The sequence below is a fragment of the Botrytis deweyae genome, assembly GCF_014898535.1.
Source record: "Botrytis deweyae strain B1 chromosome Unknown BDEW_038, whole genome shotgun sequence".
In the NCBI taxonomy this organism is placed as follows: Eukaryota; Fungi; Ascomycota; class Leotiomycetes; order Helotiales; family Sclerotiniaceae; genus Botrytis; species Botrytis deweyae.
In genome coordinates this window covers 112,816-138,423 of record NW_024066245.1, presented here as the reverse complement: position 1 = coordinate 138,423, position 25,608 = coordinate 112,816, and the positions used below count along the sequence as shown (strand labels likewise).

The 25,608-nt window shown below is 42.8% G+C and overlaps 5 protein-coding genes across 5 annotated transcripts; 2 read left to right on the top strand and 3 right to left on the bottom strand.

The window, feature by feature from the left end:
* Positions 1–461: 461 nt before the first annotated feature.
* EAE98_010592 (uncharacterized protein) lies at positions 462–1,730 on the bottom strand (the record flags this gene model as incomplete). The annotated part of the gene is made up of 1 exon (XM_038958213.1): positions 462–1,730. The coding sequence occupies one exon, from the start codon at positions 1,728–1,730 to the stop codon at positions 462–464; it is 1,269 nt and encodes a 422-aa protein (XP_038805397.1).
* A 2,624-nt stretch (positions 1,731–4,354) lies between these two features.
* EAE98_010591 (uncharacterized protein) lies at positions 4,355–4,933 on the bottom strand (the record flags this gene model as incomplete). The annotated part of the gene is made up of 2 exons (XM_038958212.1): positions 4,355–4,763; positions 4,857–4,933. The coding sequence occupies 2 exons, from the start codon at positions 4,931–4,933 to the stop codon at positions 4,508–4,510; spliced, it is 333 nt and encodes a 110-aa protein (XP_038805396.1). The 3' UTR covers positions 4,355–4,507.
* A 775-nt stretch (positions 4,934–5,708) lies between these two features.
* On the bottom strand, positions 5,709–6,322 carry EAE98_010590 (uncharacterized protein; the record flags this gene model as incomplete). The annotated part of the gene is made up of 2 exons (XM_038958211.1): positions 5,709–6,029; positions 6,101–6,322. The coding sequence occupies 2 exons, from the start codon at positions 6,320–6,322 to the stop codon at positions 5,709–5,711; spliced, it is 543 nt and encodes a 180-aa protein (XP_038805395.1).
* A 210-nt stretch (positions 6,323–6,532) lies between these two features.
* On the top strand, positions 6,533–21,529 carry EAE98_010589 (uncharacterized protein; the record flags this gene model as incomplete). Its single annotated transcript, XM_038958210.1, has 3 exons — positions 6,533–13,807; positions 13,873–14,193; positions 14,252–21,529. The coding sequence occupies 3 exons, from the start codon at positions 6,533–6,535 to the stop codon at positions 21,527–21,529; spliced, it is 14,874 nt and encodes a 4,957-aa protein (XP_038805394.1).
* Positions 21,530–23,310: 1,781 nt separating this feature from the next.
* Positions 23,311–24,348, top strand: EAE98_010588 (uncharacterized protein; the record flags this gene model as incomplete). The annotated part of the gene is made up of 2 exons (XM_038958209.1): positions 23,311–23,442; positions 23,512–24,348. 2 exons carry the CDS (start codon positions 23,311–23,313, stop codon positions 24,346–24,348), a joined length of 969 nt encoding a protein of 322 aa, XP_038805393.1.
* Positions 24,349–25,608: the final 1,260 nt, after the last annotated feature.

Genomic DNA, 25,608 nt, shown 5'->3' with positions numbered 1-25,608 from the left:
AATTCCCAACGACATCAGACTTAATCCTACAAACTACCATTGAATCCTAACCCCCAACCCATGGCTTCCTTGCATTCTGCATCAGTCTAAGTATGGATTTTTAATGGTCAAAGGTCGTCTGAAGACTTGGAGACTGATTCAGGCACCTTAGAATGCTGTAAGCTGAATGTCCGAATGCGATTTGGAGTATTGAAGACTGAAATGATGGGTACGAAGATTGGCAGTCACCTTTTCAAAAGGAAGTGTGTAACTAACTTCGAATGCCTGAAACGAAGTTGAGAATTCCGTTGTATTATTTGAGATTCTATGGGATATCGTATGCCGAAAGTTGGAAGTGGAGTTGGGTATCTCAGGACACGATTAAAGGCTGATTCAAAAATTGAAAATTGAATGTTTAAAATAGAACGGATTATTTGAGGGTATAGTATGAGGCTCCAAATATCTTATAAGAAAGAGACCGCTTATCTTTTGACAAATCTCGTCGTCTTCTCCCACAACTTCTTAACTACGATTCCCACCGGTCTCTCTCTCAACATCCGAGTCTTGAAATAAACTCCTGAACTCTCAAGCCCAAGCTCTTTAAAAATATCCCATACACGTAACTTTTCTCTCTTTGTCTGAATCAAGAGTCGCAGATATGGATCCAGTACTGAGGGATCTGCAGTTGCGGATGCTTTGACTAATCCCACGCATACCCTGATCCATTGTGTGATTCGTTCTGTATCGAGCGTTGCTTCATGCTGGCGAAACTCAATCGTACGCTTGATACTTCCGACGTTTTGACTTGGCTGTAAATTTACAAAGTTGTAGGCACCGCTTTGCAAGCAGATAGTGTCGAGGAATTCACGCACTGTTGGAGGCGTCCTGGTTAAGATCCATTCGAGTACCTCTTCTTCTGGATCTTTGAGAGATTGTTCTCCGATCTCGCGTCCCAAATTGGAACAGCGATGGAAGCTTTGGCAGAATGAATTAACTCTGCGATGCGGAGGGTGAATAGTCTCGATCCATTTCTCTGTAGTCCAGAGAATGCCCCACAAATTCCTTAAAGTATCGCCGTCGAAAGCATCAACTCCGTTGCCAACATGAACATGCAAGCCCATCGATTCGTTTGTGACGACTTTATAAGTGGAGGCGATGATCTCCCAGACCCGTTTAACATCGCTTAGCGCTTCCTCGCTGAAGTAATAAACTGGAGATTTGATCTCGAGCTTGTGGTAGTCATAGATTGACTCATCTGGGAGGTCAATACTGATGTCAGTCCCGATGATCCACTTGCTGGTCATTTCAGTAGTATATCCATCTTTCTGATATTCTGCATCCTCCATATGTATAGCTGGGAACCCAGCGCAGTTAAGGGTTTGTGCAATATTTTCATACACACACAAACGGCCCTTAGCTCTATACGAGCGTTCTGGGAGGGAACTCTCGCCAAAGTTTGCTGGTCTTGGATCATACTGCAACGGAGGTGAGTTGGCAGAACGACCAACCCCGTAGACTCTACGGCCATCTCTTGGTGTTGGGTTTTGGCAGATGTCCCTTAAAGTACCAACAGCGATCTCCAATTCCACACCGAAGGTTAAGCGTGGTGATTTACCAGTTGATCCTGGCTCCGGGTATGCGTTGCTCAATTTTACATGCGAGACGTCGAGAGTCTCGGCTTCAGCGTGCGACTCCAAATTGACCTCCACCATGTGAGTTGTCGGGTCTCTCTTAGTATCAATTGAATCCATATTGACCAGCTGTGGCTTCCTTCCACAGACTCTCTGCGATGTATTTCCGCTGTAAAATATCTCTGGACCAAGTTGGTATGGAGAAAGAGTTATGGAAATATGAGGAGGCTCTTTAAAAATTGATTATGAGATCGAGTGGTCGTGGTGGTACTTTGAATCGAGAATTTTCTTCGTTGAAAAAATTAAGATCTTAGTCTGAGTTTATCAATGGGAATTATCTTTGGTAAACTGAAATCTGAAGTCGCTTGTAATCCTCACTTCATCCCATGTAACCAGGATAAGAACTTTTATCTGGTGATGGGAGCTAGTGGTTTGTATTTTTGGCATCGGCAGGGCGACCATTTCTGTGCCTTGCGGCCTCGAGAACATATGAATTGTTCACATCTCGAATTTTCTGGCACAAATTGTGTCGTTGGATTGAACCACTGTAACCTTTTAAATAGAGAGAGTCTCTTACCATCATTTGAACGGTGGGATATTGGTTTCTGTTAATGAAAACCCCTTTCAGGGGCTCGGCTGGTGTTGATTGTGGTATCTTTTATTATTCCTTTATTTTGAGGACATTTTGAGGACATTTTTCATTCCGATTTGTTTTGCAGATGGCTGACTGCCTATCAAACAAGTGATTTGTGCAAACAGCATTGACAATAGCCTTATCAAGCAATATTCTTTCAACTTTGTTTCAGTGTTGTAAATGGTCACCAAAGGGAAGTGTGATAAGTTGCCTGCGTCAAGACTTCACAGGCCCTACATTCGTGGATTATGAACCTTACGAGAGGGTCTCAAATTGCTTCCGTGATGAAATGAAAGCTTATTCCATCCTTAGAGCTAATTGAAATCAGCACAAGACTCATGTCAACGAGCATGGTGCAATTCTCTACCTCAATGTGATAGCTCTCGTTGATTTTTAACTTTGACAGCCATTGAATACTTGTGATCTTAATTCTTTTGAATATCATAGCCATTCTCACTGATTTCTATGTGAGAACTAAAACTATCCGTTGTGTGTCAGTTGAATTTGTTGTGTATTAGCGAAGTAGTGGATGACGAAACTGTCATTTTTGACATTAGTCGCCACTCAACTAACGTTGTGGAAGTTGGTTTTCAGCATTGAGACGAACGCCTTTTCGAATTAGTACATGAAACAACAGTTCTCTGGGTAGTTTCTTACCTCTTTCCATCGTATATGCTCTCGGTAAGAACGGACATTCTTAACGGACATGTCAGCCGATAGCATCTTCAAGGTGCATGGGTTGTTAGCTATCGACCTGACCCGGTATGTGTTGTCACTCCATAAGACTTCAATATCATTTGAAAACCCTTGATAATCGGCGATGGATTGTTTTATCATTCAAGACTAAAACATACGCTTACGTATATCTCCTGAGTGGCATTCAAGATGCCTATGCTAAGAATGACGAGACTACTGCGCAGCGTTGAATTTGCCAATAAATCGTTTGGACCGTGTAAAGTATTTGGATGCACCAAGATAAATTCTAATACCCGTCGCATACTTCCAAAGTATAAATTTTGATTCGATGCGCAAGAATCGATATCGTGAGGGCTAGCGCTTTTTTCACCAGAGTTTGCTTGACCTAGGACAGGTTAGTATTTTGCATCACCTCCTCAAAGACTTCTATCACTCACATTTGTCTTATCCTGATGAATAGCTATATTGATGCCAATTGACCAACAATTAAATCGGCCTCAAATCTGACATCACTATCACTCTAACATGTAGCTTTTACAGTCCTCGTTTAAACGTATCTCGCGCTCAAAGTGGTGCCACATTCAACAAATAAAGCTGGTACTCTCTGATCCAGTTCCAAAATTTGGTGATTGTTATCTGAATGGAGAGGCAGCTTCTTGCAATGTGATCCTTTCTGCACGCTCAGTTTCCCCAAGCTCTATTCTCTTTACATTCCTACAAAGCGAGAGTTGGTGTACGACTTTTCCGAACTTCCAATTGGAGTTACCACTTTCACCAAGGCCGCCAATCATCATTGAGATTCAGATTGATAGCAACGATGACATTGCCAACGGAGAGCCTGGATGATTCAGCTAACATTCCAATGAGCTCTGGAAAGGTTGAAAGAATTCGAAGTTCTGGGATTTGAAAACTATCCTGGGATAAAAAGATTTGTAGGAACATAATAAAATACTTTGGGTAAGGTATGCTTATTGAGGCTAGCAAAATATGGCAGCACAAAATGTTGAGGTATTGCAGATATTGCAGATCAATTGTCTGGATTAATTTGGAAAAGATTGTTGAAAAATGTAAAAGATCGAGGAGAATTGAATCAAATTTGTGTCCTCGGCTAGGACCTAACTAGGGCGGTGGGAGGAAAGTGGCAGTTCTCTGGGTTCGAAGTTGTTCTAGGAAGATTCATGGGATTATTCAACTCCAAGGTTGCTTAAATAACTTGGAATTGTGGACCACCTGGGCTTTGAAAAACTGACTGAGAAATAAAGCTAGAGATTCTTTATGCTTTCAATTTATGCATTGTGTTCCTTCCCTTACATACTTCATGGTTTACAAGTTCATCTTCACTGGGTATCAAATTGTTGGATGCAGAATTTGGCCTGCAAGTTGAGTTCAACCTCATGAACATTGGTACAAGATGTGATTTTGATTCTCCTTGATGTAAACAATTGAAAAGTTGGAAATCAAGTATAGGAGTAGATTCATCACAAGAACTTTGATCTTGATATAAATGTGAAAGCCCCACCTGCTTTTACATCTTAAGCGACTTGTCCACTCTTCCCCTTTTCCCACCTTAATGATGTGTCCTAAACAATCCATTACCGAGTCCACTAGATACTTCTGCATGATGTATCCTCAACCCACGATGAAGCGACGAGCTTCGTTCCCTTTGGTATCCTGGATTGCCATGATGTAAAGGGTGATGCGAAGATTGATGTGGTAGATGTATACCATGCGGCGTGGGCACAATAGTTCTATGTATGTATGGTTCGACAATAACTGGCATGCTGGCAATGTTGCAATTGGAGCGATAGGTGGGGGGAAGTATGCTATGGAAAATGAGAGGAATATTAGTAGGCAAACTATGGTGGATAGCGAGTTGAAAAGGGTAATATGAACGGATTCGGGATAAGTTGGCTTACGCGATGACCCGGGGTGGAACAGGAGGACGTGAGTGGAGCGGAGGAGATCCACTGGACATACCAAAGCAACACATCATAAAAAGAGAATAACCGCTTTGATACTAGGGAAGTTAAGATCAAGGTAAGAATAAGAATTGCTGGCTATTTGAGAAAAGTACGCTTTCTAGGATGTTCAGACCAATTTGAACTTTTGAACCGCTTGAAGGATTCTTTATGAATGGGTATTTATCTGCTTATATAGTGCTCGTTATGGTACACAGTGCTCAGTAGAGTGGTACTCGTGTCTTCTATTTCACATTTTGACAGTAATTGCGGATTTCCGGAGAGACATTTTGGAGACATTTGATAGACATTTGATAGACTTACTTCTTGACGCACTCTACTTACACCTCGTGCTATTGAACTCTTGGAGCATGGAGCTACTTGCTGATCTGGGCGTTCGCTAGAAATGCAACCATGTTTAAACAAGTAGAAGCGGGGCGTAGGTTGTGTTAGCCCCATTAACGATTAGATGAGTAGGATTTCTGCTTCTGTTTAAGATTTTCATGAATGTCTGCTTCCACATTTGTAATGATTTTTTGAAAGTTAACAGAAACTCATTGAAGTCATTGAAGTGCGGGGCACTCGATGTGATCTGAATTCTACTTCGGTGTCGTCCTCACAAAAATCGGTTTGACATAAAGGACTCTCTGGTGACTAGACAGTCTTCCTGTCCCAAAACCTGCCGCAGCAGATTATATAGAGTTTCTCTATGTATGCCTGGATGAGAAGTAGATTTTGTACACATCTCTATTGATACATGCCGAATTTCTTCGAACCCCGCGGCTTATGCAATCCCTCTCGTAGAGGTTTTTATTCCATGTTAACGACAGCTCCCAATTCCTTCAATGTTGCAATAATTTTCTCGGCTTCCTCCTTTGGTACACCCTCCTTCATCATCTTTGGCGCACTTTCGACGAACTTTTTACTGTCCACCAAACTTAATCCCAACATGCTCTTGATCTCTTTGATGATCTTAGGTTTTGCCCCCGCATCAAACGAAGCCAACTTCAGGTTGAACAAAGTCTTCTCTTGTTGTACTGGTGCGGCATCTTCCTCCTCAACTGGTGCAGCGGCTTGGGCAGGACCAGCAGAAAATCCCCCCATTGGCATATCGGGAATATTTAGTCGTGACTGGAGAATAGGCTGATCAGTAACTGCGAAAAACTTCCTCGGGCGCATATATTTGGCGGAAATATCCTTACCTTTAAGCTGGCAACTAAATCAGCTGTCTCTAATAAAGTCAATTGACTGATTTGGTCCACAATCCCGGAGATCTTTGGGTTCGCTGACGCTGCCTCTGTTGATGCCCATCTCGCAGAAGGATTTCTTCTTTGTGCAAGAGAAGCTGTGGAAACGCGGAGGGACGAGGATGATCGGAGAGATCGTATGCAGCTGCGAGCTGCGGACTGGCAGGATAATGACATCGTGTGTGGGTATGAGAGGCGATATGATAATACAATCTATGATTGTTGATGAGGACTTTGTAGACTTTCTGCATTGTGGAGCTAAATTTCTAGCGCGTCGGTGAAACCTCGGCACGGTCAAAAAAAGTTGATTGCGATTAAGAAAAAAAGTTCAAGATAGTTGCATTGAAATAAACAATTGATATCCCACGATTTATATGATTGAACGAAATGGAGGCTATTCAGGATAGAAATAATCCTGATATAACCATGGAAAGCAAACTACAAGCAGACCTTCCAGAGGAAATTCTGGAAATCGTTAACCTCCAACAATCCCCTCACTTCCTCGAAACTCTCGCCATATCTGCATTGAAGCCCAAACAAACACTCAAATTATTCACATATTTTAATACCTTAATCGCGGACTCGGCTGCAAGATGGGTTGCCAATTCGTATCCTGGTACCCAAAAAAATGAAGTCATTGAAGCATTCTCACGAATACTATACCTTGCACCGCACCTGAACACCTTTCTCGAAAAATATCTCTCCGAAACCACACCTTCTACAGAGAATGGCCCTTCTCGCAATATAATATGCCTGGGAGATGGCGCAACCGTCACGAGCAACGGTCTGTCTGACCTTGCGTTGCAACGAATTCTGCTGGCAACATGGAGACTTCTCAACTTCAATAAGCAGGCCTACTCTGGGACAGTTTCAAGCTCCGCGATCCAGAGCCTTCTTGGACATACTGATTTAGCAGTTCGGTATCTTGCGGTGAGAATCTTCTGCCAGCTTCAATTCGCCTCGGACGATAGGTTGGAGGCAATGGTTGCGAAATTCGTTGGAAATACAATGGCAGTAATGGGGGACTTCGACGGCGAAATGGTGGACTATGGATTCCTTAGTATTTTCGAAGAACAGCGGCTGAAAAATGCTGCTTTGGGTTTGAGCACTGAAACAGAGATGTTTCAATCTCAAAAGGTATTACAGGAGTTTTCACCACTGGTTGTGCGATATTCAGATATACTCTTACCACGGCCAAACGGCTATCCTTCGCAGCCATCTAAACTCATATCAACAACCACAACCTCGCAGAACAGGCAATCCTTTGCCAAGGCCCTTATGTCTTCATCGCCAATCTTACTCCACGGGTTGGCTGGTGCAGGAAAGACTTCATTGGTCAATGACTTCGCACGGGAACTTGGGATGGATTCAAGCATGGTTACACTTCATTTGAATGAGCAGACTGATGCAAAAATGCTTATTGGCATGTACGCTACAGGATCTACACCTGGATCTTTTACGTGGAGAGCAGGTGTTCTAACTACAGCTGTTAAGGAAGGGCGTTGGGTTTTCATCGAGGATCTTGATCGCGCTCCCAATGAAGTAATCAGCGTAATACTGCCACTCGTTGAGAGAGGCGAGCTTCTAATACCAAGTCGAGGTGAAACTATCAAGGCCAAGGCAGGTTTTAAGCTTCTTGCGAGCATTCGAACCTCTTTGAATGTAAGTGGCGGAGAGATTCCACCAGCATTACACATGCTCGGAGCACGAATGTGGCAGCGTGTTCCTATTCACATGCCAAATCGAGACGAATTTCGAGAAATCATCGAAGGTACTTACCCAATATTGCGCCAATTTTTACCTGGAATTATCAGCGTTTACGAAAGGCTCTACACACTCTCTATTAAGCCTTCTTTTGCATCCAAAACTCGAACTTCGATAGGCCGCCCAATAAGTCCTCGAGATCTTCTGAAGTGGTGCAGAAGACTAGCAAGTGTTCTTACATCATCAGGATCCAAGACCGGCAGCGAGCCTATAACTGACAGCACAAAATATGAGATGTTTTTAGAAGCCGCCGATTGCTTTGCAGGAAGTCTACAGTCCGAGGAATCCCGGAGATCGGTGGTTTCATGCATTGCTGAGGAAATGCACATTGATCCTCAGACTATGGAACATTTTCTCACTGGCCATATTCCACGTTACGATGACGGCGACAGCGAGCTTTTGATTGGTAGAGTGCGATTGTCTAAGAAACGAAGTAGTCGTGTTATGAAGCCTACTAAAAAGAGCCGTCCCTTTGCGAATACAACGCATGCCAAAAAACTGCTTGAGCAAGTCGGAGTAGCGGTCCGGATGGCTGAGCCAGTCTTGTTAGTTGGAGAGACAGGTATTGGTAAGACTACTGTCGTACAGCAGCTTGCAGATTCGTTGGGTTTCAAACTCACTGCTGTGAACTTATCGCAACAAAGTGAGGTCGGTGATTTGCTCGGAGGATTCAAACCTGTGAATGTCCGGAGTCTTGCAATCCCACTTAAAGATGAATTCGACGATCTTTTTGCGTCGACAGGTATTTCTGCCACAAAGAATCAGAAGTACATTGATCAACTTGGAAAGTGCGTCGCAAAGAGTCAATGGAGCAAGGCATCGAAATTGTGGCGTGAGGCCCCTAAAATGTTTGAAAAAATCGTTTCTGAGCTTGCCAAAAAAGAAGAAGCAAGTATGCATATAACCTCTGAGCAACCAACAAAGAGACGAAAGACCGAGTCAAAATTACAGTCACTGTTGAAATTGAAGTCTCGTTGGTCAAGGTTCTCGCAGAGCTTGGACCAATTCGATATTCAGTTGTCTGCAGGCTCCAAAGGGTTTGCTTTCTCATTCGTCGAAGGTAACATTGTCAAAGCAGCTCGCAATGGAGAGTGGGTACTTCTTGACGAAGTCAATTTGGCATCTCCAGATACCCTTGAGAGTATAGCTGACCTGTTGCACGGTGGTACTGGTTCTCCCTCAATTCTTCTTTCTGAAACTGGTGAAATAGAACGGATCCAAGCACACCCAGACTTCCGCATATTCGGTGCCATGAACCCAGCAACAGATGTTGGAAAACGTGATCTTCCTATGGGACTACGTTCTAGATTTACTGAACTTTATGTCGATAGTCCGGACAAGAATCTTGACGATCTCTTAGCTGTCATCAAAGCATATCTCAAAGGGACAAGTAGCAATGACGAAAGGGCTGCTCATGATGTTGCACGTCTTTATATGAACACGAAACGACTCGCCGAAGAGAAGCGATTGGTTGATGGGGCAAATGAAGTACCGCACTTCAGTTTGCGAACATTGACACGTGTTCTCTCCTACGTCACCGAAATTGCTCCGTCTTATGGCTTACGAAGGGCGCTCTACGAAGGGTTTGCGATGGGGTTCTTGACTCTTCTTGATCGAGAATCCGAAAAAATGCTTATGCCACTTATTGAGCACCATTTGTTAGACAGCCACGGCAACCCACAAGCTCTTTTGGCCCAAACACCAAAACACCCAGATGATGGAAAACAATATGTACGATTCATGAACAAGAAAAGAGATCGTCAATATTGGATGCTTCAAGGTTATGAGACCCCTCAAGAGCAACCTCACTACATTATCACGCCATTTGTCGAGCGTAACATGCTTAACTTGGTCCGTGCAACTTCAACTCGTCGCTTTCCAGTTTTAATTCAAGGTCCAACTTCATCCGGAAAGACTAGTATGATCGAGTATCTCGCTAAGTTTAGCGGAAACAAATTTGTGAGAATCAACAATCACGAACATACTGATCTACAAGAGTACTTGGGCACTTATGTCTCTGATTCGGATGGAAAGCTGCGCTTTCAAGAAGGTTTGCTTGTTCAGGCCCTTCGTCAAGGCCACTGGATTGTTCTTGATGAACTCAACTTAGCTCCTACCGATGTTTTGGAAGCACTCAATCGTCTTCTGGATGACAACCGTGAACTTCTCATTCCAGAAACGCAGGAAATTGTTCGTCCCCATGAGAACTTCATGCTCTTCGCAACACAGAATCCTCCAGGACTTTATGGTGGTCGTAAAACTCTATCTCGGGCGTTCCGTAATCGTTTCCTCGAGCTCCATTTTGATGACATTCCAGAAGACGAACTCGATTTTATCCTTGAGAAACGAAGTCAAAAGGTTGCGCCATCAGATTGCCGAAGAATCGTCGCAGTATACAAGGAGCTTTCACGCCTCAGGCAGTCTACACGACTTTTCGAACAGAAGGATAGTTTTGCTACCCTTCGTGATCTTTTCCGATGGGCACTACGAGATGCTGACAATAGGGAGCAGCTTGCCGCTAATGGGTACATGCTACTTGCAGAACGTGTTCGCAATTCGGAAGAGAGAGCAGCCGTCAAGGAAATCATCGAGAAAGTCATGAAGGTCAATATTGATATAGATGATCTTTACAGCAACAATCTTGCAGAAATCAAAGCCTACAATTCAACCACGAATTCCCAAGGTGTAGTTTGGACACAGGCAATGCGCAGGCTTTATGTATTAGTTGCTCATGCTCTCCGCAACAATGAGCCTGTGTTGCTTGTGGGTGAAACCGGTTGCGGTAAGACTACAGTATGCCAGATGCTAGCTGAAGCATTTGGAAAGACCCTTCACATCGTAAACGCACATCAAAATACAGAGACAGGAGATCTGATTGGAGCTCAAAGACCAGTGCGAAACAGAGCCGCTGTCTTGGAGCAGCTCAAAAAAGATCTTCTGCAGTCGTTGGATGGGGTTGGTCAACGTCAATCGGATTCTGAGAATCTCGAATCATTGTGGGCTACATATAAATCTCTTCCAGAAACAACCCTGTCTCAGATACCAATCGATCTGTCATCGCGAATTCAACTCAATCAAATTAAGGCCAAGGCACTCTTTGAGTGGTCTGATGGAAGTCTCGTGCAAGCATTGAAGGAAGGACAGTTCTTTTTACTTGACGAAATATCCCTCGCAGACGATTCAGTGTTGGAGAGATTAAACTCCGTCTTGGAGTCACATCGAACAATTCTGCTGGCAGAGAAGGGTGTAGAAAACTCGTTCGTCCAGGCTGCTGACGGGTTCCAATTTTTCGCGACTATGAACCCTGGAGGTGATTACGGTAAGAGGGAATTATCACCCGCTCTTCGAAACAGATTTACGGAAATCTGGGTTCCAGCCTTATCAGACCATGCAGATGTCATTCAAATTGTGGAAGCCAAGTTAAATTCCAAGATGAAACAATTCTCGGAGCCCATGGTCAAGTTTGCAGAATGGTTTGGTGAAACATATCGATCTACATCCTCGACCTCAATATCTGTTCGTGATATCTTGGCATGGATCAAATTCATGAATGAATGCTCGACTGCCAATCCCCACTACGCTGTTCTTCATGGTGCGGCTATGGTTTATATTGATACCCTTGGAGCAAATCCAGCTGCTCTCTTGGCAATTAATCCGGAAACGATTCATGAGGAACGTGCAAAATGCCTCCATCAATTGGGCGCTTTACTCAACCATGATGTCAATGCCATATACTATACACCAATACAATTTCAAGACCAAGATAGTCACATCTCCATGGGCGGCTTTCATGCTCCAAAATTGGCTGGCTCTGACAGCGATCCAGGGTTTGCCTTCGATGCACCTACGACGAAACTCAACGGCATGCGGGTACTTCGTGCTCTCCAAGTTCAAAAGCCCATACTTATCGAAGGTAGCCCTGGTGTTGGCAAGACGACCTTGATTGCAGCATTAGCACGTGCTTGCAATAGACCCCTGACGCGTATCAATTTGTCAGAGCAAACCGACCTGATGGATTTGTTTGGATCAGACGTTCCTGTTGAAGGTGCCGAAGCCGGACATTTCGCGTGGCGCGATGCTCCATTCCTTCAAGCAATGCAACGAGGAGAATGGGTACTTCTGGACGAGATGAATCTTGCCTCTCAATCGGTTCTCGAAGGTTTGAATGCTTGTCTTGATCACCGTGGAGAAGTCTATATCTCAGAGTTGGATCAGACGTTCAAGCGCCATCCGAACTTCTCTGTTTTTGCCGCTCAAAATCCTCATCACCAAGGTGGCGGCAGAAAGGGTCTCCCCAGTTCTTTTGTTAATCGATTTACTGTTGTCTATGCTGATGTTTTTAGAGATGATGACATGAAACTAATTTGCCAGCATAATTTCCCTTCTATGCCACAGGAATTAATCACAACCATCATCGATTTTGTCACCCGACTAGAAGACGAGATTGTACACAAGCGGAAGTTTGGCTCCCAAGGCGGACCTTGGGAGTTTAATTTGCGAGATATCCTTCGATGGTTGCACTTGTTGACGTCGTCAGCTCCATTCCTTGCTAATCGAGGCCCAGCAGATTTTTTGAATTTAATATTTCGACAGCGTTTTAGAACTACCAGAGACAGAGAAGAGCTGGATGGAGTGTTTGCGCAGGCGTTTGGCTCAGATGTACCATTCCGTCAATTCTATCAAAACATGAGCTCGACCGCCTATCAGGTAGGAATAGCATATATGCCACGACATGCACTCTACCAACGCACGGCATTTCCACAAGTTGACCCTGTTAATCGCCTTCCGGAGTTGGAGTCACTAATCATGTGTGTCCAACAAAATCTACCTTGTATTTTAGTAGGATCATCAGGCTCTGGAAAGTCTACACTTCTTCAGCATGTTGCTGCTGCTAGTGGTAAATCTCTCACGGTATTCCCCTTGAATGCAGACATCGATACCATGGATCTAGTAGGTGGATTTGAGCAAGTCGATCCGCGAAGAGCCGCTAGCAAATTTTTACAAGAACTTCTTGAGTTTATGGAAAGTCGTATACTTAGCACAATTCCCCAGCAGATTCCCGAAGATGCAATCAAAGTTCTCGATGTTTTGAGAAATGATGCCATGAATTCCTCTTTCTCCTTCCAAGAGATTTCTATCCATCTCCGACAGCTGGAACAAGCAAGCTCGTTACCAGAATTTGGAGCACTGGCAGAGACGTGCGAAACTTTTGCAAGTCGCCCTATGGCCGTCGAGAATGCCAGGTTTGAATGGGTGGATGGCATCTTGATCAAGGCATTGGAGCAAGGAAAATGGTTAGTGCTTGATAATGCTAATTTATGCAGTGCTTCCGTATTGGACAGACTTAATTCGCTGCTTGAACCGAATGGATTTCTTAGTATCAATGAACATTGTGGACCAGATGGAGAACCAAAGATTGTCAAACCACATGCCGATTTCAGAATTTTCCTAACAATGGACCCTCGATTTGGGGAGCTGTCGCGTGCTATGAGAAATCGTGCGGTTGAGATATTCCTGGAGCCGCTCTCATCAGAGAACGACCCCAATACCGGCACTCAATTTTCTATTTTGCCAGAAGCCACACTTCAGAGATATCGCCAAGTGTCAAAAGTTCTAGACCTTCAATGTTCAGATCTTAGCCAGGCAGATCTTATCAATCGTATCGCACTCGACAACTTGGCTTGGTCCGATTTGCCTCTTCTTACAAGATATGCTGAAAGCGTGGCCCAAAGTCTTGAGCGACAGGGGATACCTACCACAAGATTGTCGACAACATCTCGACAATATATGCAGTTATACCAGTCCGAAGACAGCCGCGAATTAAGAAATGCTGTGGGAGAGTTATTAAATAAAGTTGCGAAGAAGACCTTCTTACCCGCAGGCTTCAGTGACGCACAGGTTAGTGACCGTGCAGTCCCTTTCATAGTTAAACAATGTACTGATAGCGCAATTAAAAAATGTAGATCATCCATCCTCTCCAAAACTCGCCATTGGTGCCATTACTGCAATCCACTTCCAATGAATCGCAGGTTTATTGGATTGCAGCATGCCTGGAGTATAAACTTCAAATTGCAGCTGCATTAGAAGCCCATCAAGAACAGGAATCTGTCATTCAAACCCTTAAGCCTTCCCAAATGAATCGCCTCCAACGATCTATGGTTAGTGACAGAGTAGCTTCAGTAGCAAAGGACTCCACCTTACGAGTCTCCCACTTTTTGATGCATACACTTCAATCCATTAATTCTTATTTAAATATTCACGTCAAGGCAAATGACAGTTGCAAGGTAAGTTTTCAGACAAACATCATTGTACTTGCTTGCGCTCTTTCTAATCCCAGTCTAGTTTCGAAAGCAAATCATCACTTCTCTAATTCGCTATTGGTGGAGTACATTCAATCTTGTCACTGCCTCGACGTTTGAAGAAGCGACATTTCAGTCCCATTTGGCAATCGGAAATACAGTCATGGAGGAACTTCTCAAGAATAATCCTCTGGTTGATGAGCAGAAGTCGCTAATCACAACCTTTGTCTCGGATTTACAAACAAGTTTCGCTTCCGGATTCAAGTTGACGACGGGACTAAGCATGGAGTTGCTCTGGAAGCAACTCCGGCCTATGGTTCCCACCAAATTTGAAGTCATGCAAATCATGGATCAAATGGAGAAATTGGCTGCGAGGTTTGATGCTCTGCGATGGAAAGCATCAATCTCAGTCGCTGAGCTTGGTGGTATTATGACTTCTCTCGTGAAAGCACATCAACTTCTCTTATCCTCGGATGTGGATGGAGCTGCTCTCATTCAAACTTTGACATCGGAGATTGAAACCCTCGAGAAGAGTGTTGACAGTGAGGAGGATAGTCCGCGTCCGTTTTTACATGACCAATTCGAAGCTCTGAGACAATTTCAAGTTCTTGCAGCTCTGGCATCCAATCATCAAACTAGTGATATGGTAGACATCGAAACCGTCGTTCTTGCCGATCATCCAATCACATCACAAATGCGTCTGAACACATCAAGCACAACTTCATGGCTGCTACAGAATATCGACTATTTATGGTCTGGTGATCATGGCCTTCAGCCTATTGCAAACAGCTTTTCGACAGATTTCCTGCATCAAATGAATATCATCAGCGAAGTTGACCTCAAGTCATTGAGGCTGCTCGAGTCCGAGCTGCCTGTCATGGCAGAAAAGCTTGCAAAGTCTAGTGCAATAATATCCAGCAGCCAACTGGTGGCTATCAATCAAGTCCTTTCTCATCTCACGTCGACAATTATTGGCGCACACAGTGAGCAACTCACAAATGATTATCTGAACAGAAAAGAAAGTCTTGCTTCGCAGGATGTTACTGAAACCTGGCACAAAATCACTCTAGACGGCTTTTATGAAGCGGTCTCCGCTCACCAAGCAAAACATTTCAATGGCCAGCCATTAATTGATACAGATATCAATTCTGATATTGAAAAGTCAGTTTTCGCCATGGAAGCTGCGATTAAGTCGCCTAGAGACAATATGCAGTATTCAGCTTTGGCGTGGGTCCATTTTGCTGTGGGCTGCATTTCCCTTTACGTCCCCGATCGAGCATTTGATCCCGACAAGAGACAGCGCCTTGAGCAACAGAGGCACGAAGAATTAATCCGGGAGTTGCAAGATAAGCTCGATGCCCTGCAGAAATTCGAGCGTCTCTTCTCTAGCCAAGAATCGAATCTCCGCTGCCAACTTCTTGAAGCAGATATGGTAGAAATTGGTGCCCCTCCAGAGGCATCAGAGCAAGTTTATCGGCCAGCAGTTTCCGAATTGGACAAGCTTCAGGGTGAATTCAAGAACCTCTTGAAAGTTGTTCTACCCTCACCTGCTATTGCGTCTAAAATCTATCAATATTTGATAAATGACGATCAAGATGTCTTGAACGAAATCAAACTCATTCAGAACAACGTCCTTCAAATTATACGTCGTCTTTCAGAACGCTTCCATGCATATAGCGATCTTACCACACCTGTGATAAACATTCTTCGCTGTCTCCAAATAGGATTGTACATGGCGGCACTCGTATCGAAGGATCCATCAAATAACAGCAAGGCAGCTTTGGCTCTAAGTAAAGCAACGCCATTCTTAGGGGGCACCCCTAAGTCTATCGATGAAGAGGTCGTATCTGGTCAGCCATTAGAATACTTGACATTGATGGCTACTACTACGACAATCGAGAGTGTTGATTCCATAGATTCAAAAACTCGTGAATCACTCTTTACGTCCATTCATTCATGTTACGAGCAATGGACCAAGAAGCTTGACGCCGACAGACTTGAAGGAGAAACAAGGTCGGGCTTGTACAGATTCCGCGGAAGTGCTGAAGACGAAGACGAGATCGACCAAGAACAATTTAATGAGCTTTTCCCCTCATATGATGAGGAGAACTCAAGCGCGTCAATTGCTACACCACAGCAACAAAATGTCAGAGATATTGCTGTCTCTTTAGCTCGAGTGCACGAAGATATTTTCTTGGGTGGGCCATTACCATCTGAAAGTATCATGTCTTTGATCAAGCACATTTCTACCCATATGGGCAAGCTCCATGGAAGTGACGCCGGATTTGGGGATCAGGATAGGATTAAATCACTCCTGCCAGGCTCGCTATTGCTGTTGAGTGATAAAATTGACGCTTTAAGTTCTTCCGCCACAGTACCGGAAAATTACAATTTTTACACCGACGCAAATCTTCCGGAGACTCGCAAGTTAGTCACTTTGATTCATCAAGTGCAAACAAGATTCAGAGAACTCCAAGCTGTGGATGAGATTGCACACATGCAACCCCTTGAAGATGTCATGGTCTCATGTAAAGAATTGCTTCAATTTCGCCACACAGAGCCACTTGCGAAGATCATCACCAAGGTAGAGAAAGTTCATAGCTTCATGCACGAATGGCAATTTGGCGGATGGGCCAGTCGTGCAAATTCTGCACTCCCTCTATACGACAATTTGACTGCTACAATAGTAAATTGGCGTCGTCTCGAATTATCAACATGGGCCAAATTGTTTGACATGGAAAACAAAAAGTGCGACGACGATGCAAGATCCTGGTGGTTCGTCGCATACCAGACAATTGTTGCCGGTCCACTCACAATTTGTGAGTCTGTTGAAGAACTCAAAGCTTATGCTCAAAAGCTCCTGCAAGATCTTGGCACCTATTTCTCAACAGCTATAATGGGTCAATATGTGCAACGTCTCAAGTTATTGAAGCAACTAGAGAAACACGTTGATCTCCTAGTATTGGACTATCCAAACCTTTCTATAATTGCGAGCGCTCTGGCCAATTTCATCTCTCTTTATTCGAGGTACGAAAAATCAGTAGAGGATAGCTTGAAGAGGGGCCGAGTATCGCTAGAGAAAGCCATGCGCGATGTGCTACTTCTTGCAAGTTGGAAAGACACAAATATTGTTGCCTTACGCGACAGTGCCAAGAGGTCTCATCACAAGCTCTTCAAAATTGTTCGAAAGTATCGAGCACTCCTTGGCCAACCTATGGACTCACTTATCAAGCAAGGACTCCCTGATGAAGTCGCTGCCAATGAAGCCGGCATAACCTACATCCCCCCAACACAATTTCCAACTGTCGACCAATCTGCCCTCGCATTATGTGCTTCCATGGTTCCTAGTTGGACACAGAAACCCAAGAGATTTATCAATGTGTCTAACACTGTCAGTATGATGGCAGACAAAAGTCAATTGCTTGCGTCTTCAGTGGACGGATCAAGCTACCTTGAGTCGTTCCTCGAGAACATCATCACATCAACTTCGGAGTTACAAAAGGCCACCCCATCGATCCTTACGGAAGACAACAAAGATACTGTTAAACATCTTAAATCTCAAAAACGCAAACTTTTCGCAGATACATTGAAAGATCTTCGTCAAATGGGAATCAAATATAACTTGGGTGCCAACGCACTTGCCAAGCAAGACTCACTGTCTCTCGTTCTGGCAAACACGAATTATATCTCTCCAAACGGCTCTCAAGATCTAGAGTACTACTTTCACAAGACAGTGGAGCTCGCTCCAAGAGCAAGAGAGGCATCAAGACAACATTCTGACGATCTAAGTGGCGCAGAGGTAGCTAGAAGTACTGGATTTTTGGAAGGCCTGTTGCAAGCTCTCTTGGACCAACGCAACAGTCTCTCAAATGCAATGACAAACATGAAGGTCTTGCGAAATATCATCAAAATGGCGAAGGGTCTTTGGGCTCCGGAAACATATGAGCTCAAGACAGCTAGCACAATCTCTAACCACGAGAATGTCCTGCAGTGGTTACCGAATATTCTGAGTGTTGGACTGGAGCTTATTAACACGCATGCAAAACTTGGAAAGGTTGATGCTAAGCCAGTTGTGGAAAGCTTGTCCTCGTGGAAAGATATACTCGTTGACCTTCGGACCAGATGGTCTTCGTCGTCTGTTCTGCCATCTGGCATTGTGTCAACTCAGCGCCTAGAGCTCGAGATGGCTATCAATGATGCCACTGCGCAGCTAACAATTGATTTGGGTAATCTCATCGAGCAGCGTCCAGACTTAGGATTCATTCTTGATCAGATCTTACCTTGGACTGTCATCAACTCATCATCGGCTACAGCTATTTCTACAGAGGCTCTCCTGGAAGATCTCGACCAGAAGCTTTCCACTGTTTGCAACACAATTTTAGCCGCCATGGAGAAATATCACAAATCCATTGGTGATCTGCCGACGTCAACTGAAGATCAAGGTTGGCTCATCAAGAGCGATACTACCCTCGTGAACAGCATCAAAGCTCTCCACTGTGACAATGTTGCTGGGCAAATCAGGCAGTCTTTTGCTATCCTTCAACGCCTCAATCTTGCAGATAACAATGTTAGTCGAAGCGCTGGTGCGATATTTGCAGTTGCCCTTCCAATCATCCAACAATACTACAACACATTGGAAGAAAGCATTGCTCGATACGCTACTTTACATCGTTCAACGTGCAAGACTTCATACATTCTTGCCAAGACTTTTACACAAATCGCATCACAAGGTTTCTGTACACCATCAGAGAAACAAGATGCGCAAGATGGCAAGACCGAGAAATTGGAAGGGGGAACTGGACTTGGCGATGGAGAAGGTGCTGAGGATATAAGCAAAGATATTGGAGAAGATGAAGATCTTGATGAGTTGGCTCAGGAACCAAACAAGGAAGAGAGAGGAGAAATTGAAGATGAACAAGATGCGGTTGATATGGCTGATGGCGAGATGGAAGGTCAAATGGGAGAAGCTGAAGAGAAAGAAGACGAGGATGGCTCAGGAGATGAAGAGAAAGATGGTGATGAGATGGATGAGGAAGCTGGAGATGTGGATGATTTGGATCCTAACGCAGTAGATGAGAAGATGTGGGATGGTGATAATGAGCAAGCTGAGAAAGATCAAGAAGGGGATGAATCCAAAGGAAAGGCTTCCAAAGACGAACAAGTTGCGGCTCAAGAAAACAACAAAGAATCTGGAGAGGGCGATGAGGGTAATGATGGGGAAGAAGAGGAGGAGGAGATGGCAGGAGCTGAGCAAAGCGAGGAGGTTCAGCAACAAGACGATGTAGAAAAGCATGACCCACATGCCGATGAAGGAGATGCTTTGGATTTACCTGATGATATGCAATTGGATGGAGAAGAGAAAGAGGGGAGCGATGGTAGTGATGATGGGATGGATGACGGGATGGATGATCTTCCAGATATGGAAGACGAGGCCAAAGAAACAGATGAAGTTGCAAATGATGGAAAGGAAGAAGCTGATGCTGAAAATGTCGATGGCCAGGAAGATCAAGATATGCGCGATGAGATGGATATTATTGATTTGGATGAGGAGAAAGATGAAGAAGGGGATAAGGCTGAAGAGGCCGGCGAGAAAGGGGATCAAGAACCAGAAGAGGAACAACAACCGGAAGATCAAGAAGGTTTGTTGCGTGATCGCGAGGATGAAGCAACAGCCGATACCGAGAACGCTGTTCCAAGTGATGTTCAAGGCGTTGGCGAGGATCAGGACGATAATGAAGCCGATAAAAATGCCGACTCCAATAGCAAGGCTCAAAGAGATGATGGTGGTCAAGGTGGCGACTCATCTGAGAACAAACAATCAGCTGCCGAAGATGGTGAAAAGGGTCGGCAAGCTGCAGGTGATGCACCACAGAACACTCAAGATGATACTGAAGATAGCCCTACTGCGCAGCCATTCAAGAAGCTTGGAGATGCTCTCGAGAAATGGCATCGTCAACAATCCCAAATCAGAGAGCCTACTGAGCAACAAGACCAAGCTCAAGATCAGAACATTGATATGGGAACAGAAAGCAATGAATTCCAACATTTGCAAGACGAAGACGCTGAAGCGGACACTCAAGCCTTAGGTACTGCTACAGAGGAACAAGCTCATGCTCTTGATGAATCTATGGCTGTCGATCCGGAAACTCAAGAGATGCCAGAAATATTCCAGCCAGATGAAGTTGAGAAAGATGTCATTGATGAAGATGTTATGGATCTCGAAGATGATACTCTAGAACCAAAGGAACCCTCCAACGCGTATGAAGGTCGAGCAGGAGCTTCTATCCATCAAGCCAATAACAATATGGATGAAAATATGGACGACAATACTCGCGCTCAAGCCAATGAGGACATGGATGAAGATATCGAAGAAGTTGACACACAACTCGACAACACTCATCTTGATCCTAATACTACTGTTTCTGTTCGATCTGCAACCGAAGCTCGGGCCCAATGGACTCATTACGAATCGATCACGCGACCACTTTCCCTTTCCTTGACTGAGCAACTTCGATTAATCCTCGCTCCTACCTTGGCAACTAAAATGCGAGGTGATTTCCGTACTGGTAAACGTCTTAACATCAAACGGATCATTCCTTACATTGCCTCTTCATTCAAGCGCGATAAGATTTGGATGCGTCGTAGTATCCCCTCCAAACGTTCTTACCAAATCATGCTCGCCGTCGACGACTCCAAATCTATGGGAGAATCCGGTTCCGGAAGTCTCGCAATGGAGACATTAGTCATGATCTCAAGATCTCTCGCTATGCTTGAGGTTGGCGAGATATGTGTTGTTGGATTTGGAGAGAACGTTAAGGTGGCACATGAATTTGATGTGCCCTTTAGTTCTGAGGCTGGACCTGTTATTTTCGAGAATTTCGGATTCGAGCAATCGCGAACAGATATTACAAGACTCATTCGCGAGAGTATCAATCTGTTCCGCACTGCTAGACAAAAAGCATCATCATCTCCAGCGGATCTTTGGCAAATTTCTTTGATCATCTCAGATGGCGTTTGTAGTTCTTCTGAACACGATAATATCAGACGATTATTGAGAGAAGCGGAGGAGGAAAGAATACTAATGGTATTTGTGATTGTGGATGATGTGAGAACTAAGAAGAAGGGAGAAAGTGTTTTGGATCTCAAGGAAGCAAAGTTTGTGAACAATGAGATGACAGGAAGAAGTGAAGTGAAGATTGAGAGATATCTGGATACTTTCCCATTCAGATATTATGTTGTAGTCGGAGATGTAGGAGAATTGCCAGGTGTGTTGGCGGGAGTATTGAGACAGTGGTTTGGGGAGGTTGTTGGTAGTGGTTGATAGATAGTTTTGGAGGGAGACTATATCAGCCTGTACATTTGTATTGATGCTTATTTGTGGTTCGGCATATTAACAGGAGCAAGGGAGTTCGCTGGATGATTTGTGAATAGTTTGAGGTTCAGCTGTCTGTATATGGTTTTTTGTAGATTGCAATGAAAAGCTACTTGATTTTCTAACTGCTGCGCATTGAATTGAACCTTCAACTCATTCGTACATACTTGATATTTTTGTCCCTGCTTACAAATGCACCTTCAAATACACCTCCTTTCAAGTCAATCAATCGAATCCACCACTATTATAGGGCCTACCCTAAAACTAATGACAGCATTCAAAAGCTTTCAATTGCTTTAATCTAATCACTTCTTTTCTAATCGAAGTTTCTTTTCTTTAAAGATTATATACTAGATTAAAATGATTTCATAAGCTTTCCCTTTTCCATTCGGCTGAAAAAAACTAAGTTCCTTTCTGCCCAGTCGGAACAACTAAGTCCTAATCAATTAAAAGGGGTTTTATAAATCTGCAAATACGAGAATAACCTGCTTATAAGAATTTATGATTATATAATGAAATACATGATCACTTGATTAGCTTCTACGAATCTGTAAAATTTCTAATTTCTTTTTAAATATTTTTATTAAAAAGTTACATAAGCTTTTAATTGAAAAAGCTTAGAATTTTTAACTTGTAACGCTTTTCTCATATAAAATAAGCGAATTTTTCGAAATTTTTCGAATTTCCGACTTTAGCCTTTCAAAAATACTATTATAAAAATATTTAAAAAAAAATCATATTCTTTTTTGAATAATTTAAGTAATTCTTGATTCAGATCTAATATAATTTCTAATTTAATTATATATTATAATCAATAAACCAGGGTATAAAAACTCGAATAAACGACTTATATTATAGAATACATACAGCAAACTAATTAATAAGCTGCGGCTAGAATCAGCTTCCGTTCCCCACTAAATTCTAGCAGAATAAAACCATATAATTACCTAGGTAGTTGTATCCCCTCGCTTATGACCCATTTTTCTGAAAGTTAGCTATGGCCGCAGCTTATAGAATAGGGGAGCCACCCGCTTACGCAGCACTGTTATGGAAGGGAGCTGAACCAAACGTACTTTACAAATGCCGTTGGAAATATAGTGAGAGGTAGTCTTGTTGCTGACATATGGAGGGCGAGGTAAAGAATATCTCCGTGAGATTAAGGTTAATATCGACCTAGTGCATGGGGCAAGAATGTGGGCGACCGACGTATCCATTATTTCTTAGCACGGCACCCCTCCTCCCACCAGTCTGCACTGTCATGCTTGGTAAGAATTCGCTTGCGATGGAGCTATTTACTTCGTAATCAGCTTGGCAAACCTTAATTGATGTGCTGTGCATGCAAGGTACAAAGGAGGTAGGCAGTGGGTCTCATACACCCCTATTTTCGGCATTTTCTTGTTCTCTCTATGATGGTTGGAAGCGTAATGTATAATTTTCTAAGCATGGATATATCATTCTGATCAGAAGACAATGAATAACAAAAACTTGATCATATTACTCGAGAGATTAGCTTTCTTGTAACACGATTTCAGTAGTTTGTAGAGAACTTTGTAAGCTCGATTATTAACAAACTATGAATTCTTAACTACAAATAGAGTTTTATCTACCTTTTACACACTCCGAGTTTCCCGGAGTGGAAGGTATAAAGACTCAATGAGTGTTATGGTTCAAGTATATCAAAACAACGAACATCTTTCAATCATTTTCATCTCAATTATTAATAGCCCACAATGCGCCTCTGCCATCTTACTCAAGCTTTAGCCTTGATACCCCTCGTTTCTGAGGGCTTCGTCTCGGCGCAACAATACCCGATAAAGGTTCTCCACGAGTTCTCCAATCCAACTTGGCTTGACAGTAATGCCGTAAGTCTAAAATCTCAGTACCTTTCATAAACACTGTTTTTCCATGTACTCTAACAGTGCTCGCAAAAGGTCCGACACAATGGAGAGGTACTTGTCACGTCTGCAACAACAAGCGCAATCCGTCTTGTGAATCCGGAAAGCCCTGAAGAAGCCATTACTGTCGCTAGTATTCCTGGCGGCAACGGTGCCAACGGTATCACCGAGATGGGGAGGGACATCTTTTATGTCAATGGAGGAAATTATACTGTCGCCACCGGCCCAATCTTGGGGAGTTACGGGGTCTGGAAAATTGATCTGCGTAAAGCAGACCCGGTTATCTCACTTGTCACAGCGCTACCAGACGTGCGGCTCGCTAATGGCATCGCTCGCCTTCACCCAACTGACGAAACTTATCTCCTGATCTCGGATCCCATCGCCGCAGAAATCATCCGAGTAAACGTTGTTACCGGTGAATATGTTCGAGTCATCAACGATACTGCCCTACGTGCTATCGCCCCTAACCCCAACGGCGTCAGCGTTTTGCGTACTTACGAATCCTACGTTTACTACAACAATCAGGGTTCAAACTTAAGCAGAATTCCAATTTCAAACACGACTGGATTCGCAACTGGACCTTCGGAGATTATCGCGACGTTAGATGCTCATTCCTTTGCCATTTCAAGAGACGGGAAAAAAGCTTGGATGTCTTCCAATTTCATCAACGCCTTGCAAGAGATCGATATTGAGAAGCGCACAGCAAGAATCGTGGTGCAGAACCAGACAGATTTTATTACCCCAACAGGCGTTGCTCTGGGAAAAAGTAATGGAAAAAATGTTCTGTATGTCACAACGAGTGGAGGCATGGATTGGGCGACTATGACGGCTGTTACTGGTGCAAGGCTGATGCAAGTTAACATCGGAGCATAGTTGTGTCTCTTGTAAAGCAAAACTTGAAAATTTCGCATAACGTGATTTGGCTGTACAGAATAGTAGTCTATTCGTAGGAGGAAAAAGCGGTCGGAATTGATCTATGCGTAATACTACAACATTTTCAATTTTAATTCAATACTTAGTCATTTGCTCATTTGTTCTCCTTATATTATGTATTCTTTCAGTATAATAATTATATATATATTTCATTGCTCATTTGTTCTTTTTATATTATATATTCTTTTAGTATAATAAAATATATATAGTTCATACGAGACATACTTTGAACAGTCCTTATAGATAGTAGTAGAATCCGTAGTTAACGAAAGAATCCTACCCCTTATGCGCGGGCCCTTTCATGTCATAAAAGGAGAGTTCGGATGTCTTTTGTATAGGAAAATAACTCTATCACCTCATACGAGATCTATTTTATTTATAAAAGGTATTTATAAAAGGAATTTCCTTTAAATCTTTATTTGAGTCTTTTATTTCGATTTTGCAATTATAAAAAGTATCATCGCTATATGAACCAGAGTGAATGACTTCAATTCAATAGCTACTTTATTAAAGGGATTAAGAGAAAGAGACTAGTTCTTTCAGTAGTGCCTATAGAAGGCCTACTACTTTTCTACATAGCTAGCTCTTTAGATAGAATACAATTAGACATTTAGGAGCTTCGAATACGTGAGTGCTACGTCTTTCGTATCCTTCTCGAATCAACAATTGCTATTCAGTATGACCCGCAACCTTATATATAATCTTGATTATTGTTCTCTTATTTATATATAGTATTAGATGTATTTTTCTTAGAAGTCAAAAGTATTATATAATGTCTTCAAGCTAAACCTTATCGTTTGTTAGATAATCTTTTAAAAGCTTAATTGATCTGTACTTAATTACGATTATCTTTAATAAATATTAATTAAATCACTTAATATTATTATAATTTTAAGAGAACTAATTATAGTAATAAAATTCTATTATTATAATAAAATAATAAAAATTCGATATTATAGGAAAAATTCTATATATTCTTCATACCTTTTATATATAGAGGAATATTATTATAATTCAAGATAAAGAATTCTTTATTCAAAAGAGAATCTTTTATTAGTTCTTTATTCGAAACGATAATTTATTATTTTGAAAGATTTTAGAAACTAATTCAAATAGGAGGTAATAGATGATATAATAATTTTTCTTTATTATTGAATTAAAATAATTTCGTATAGTTTTCCTTAAGACTTTCTTTTTACT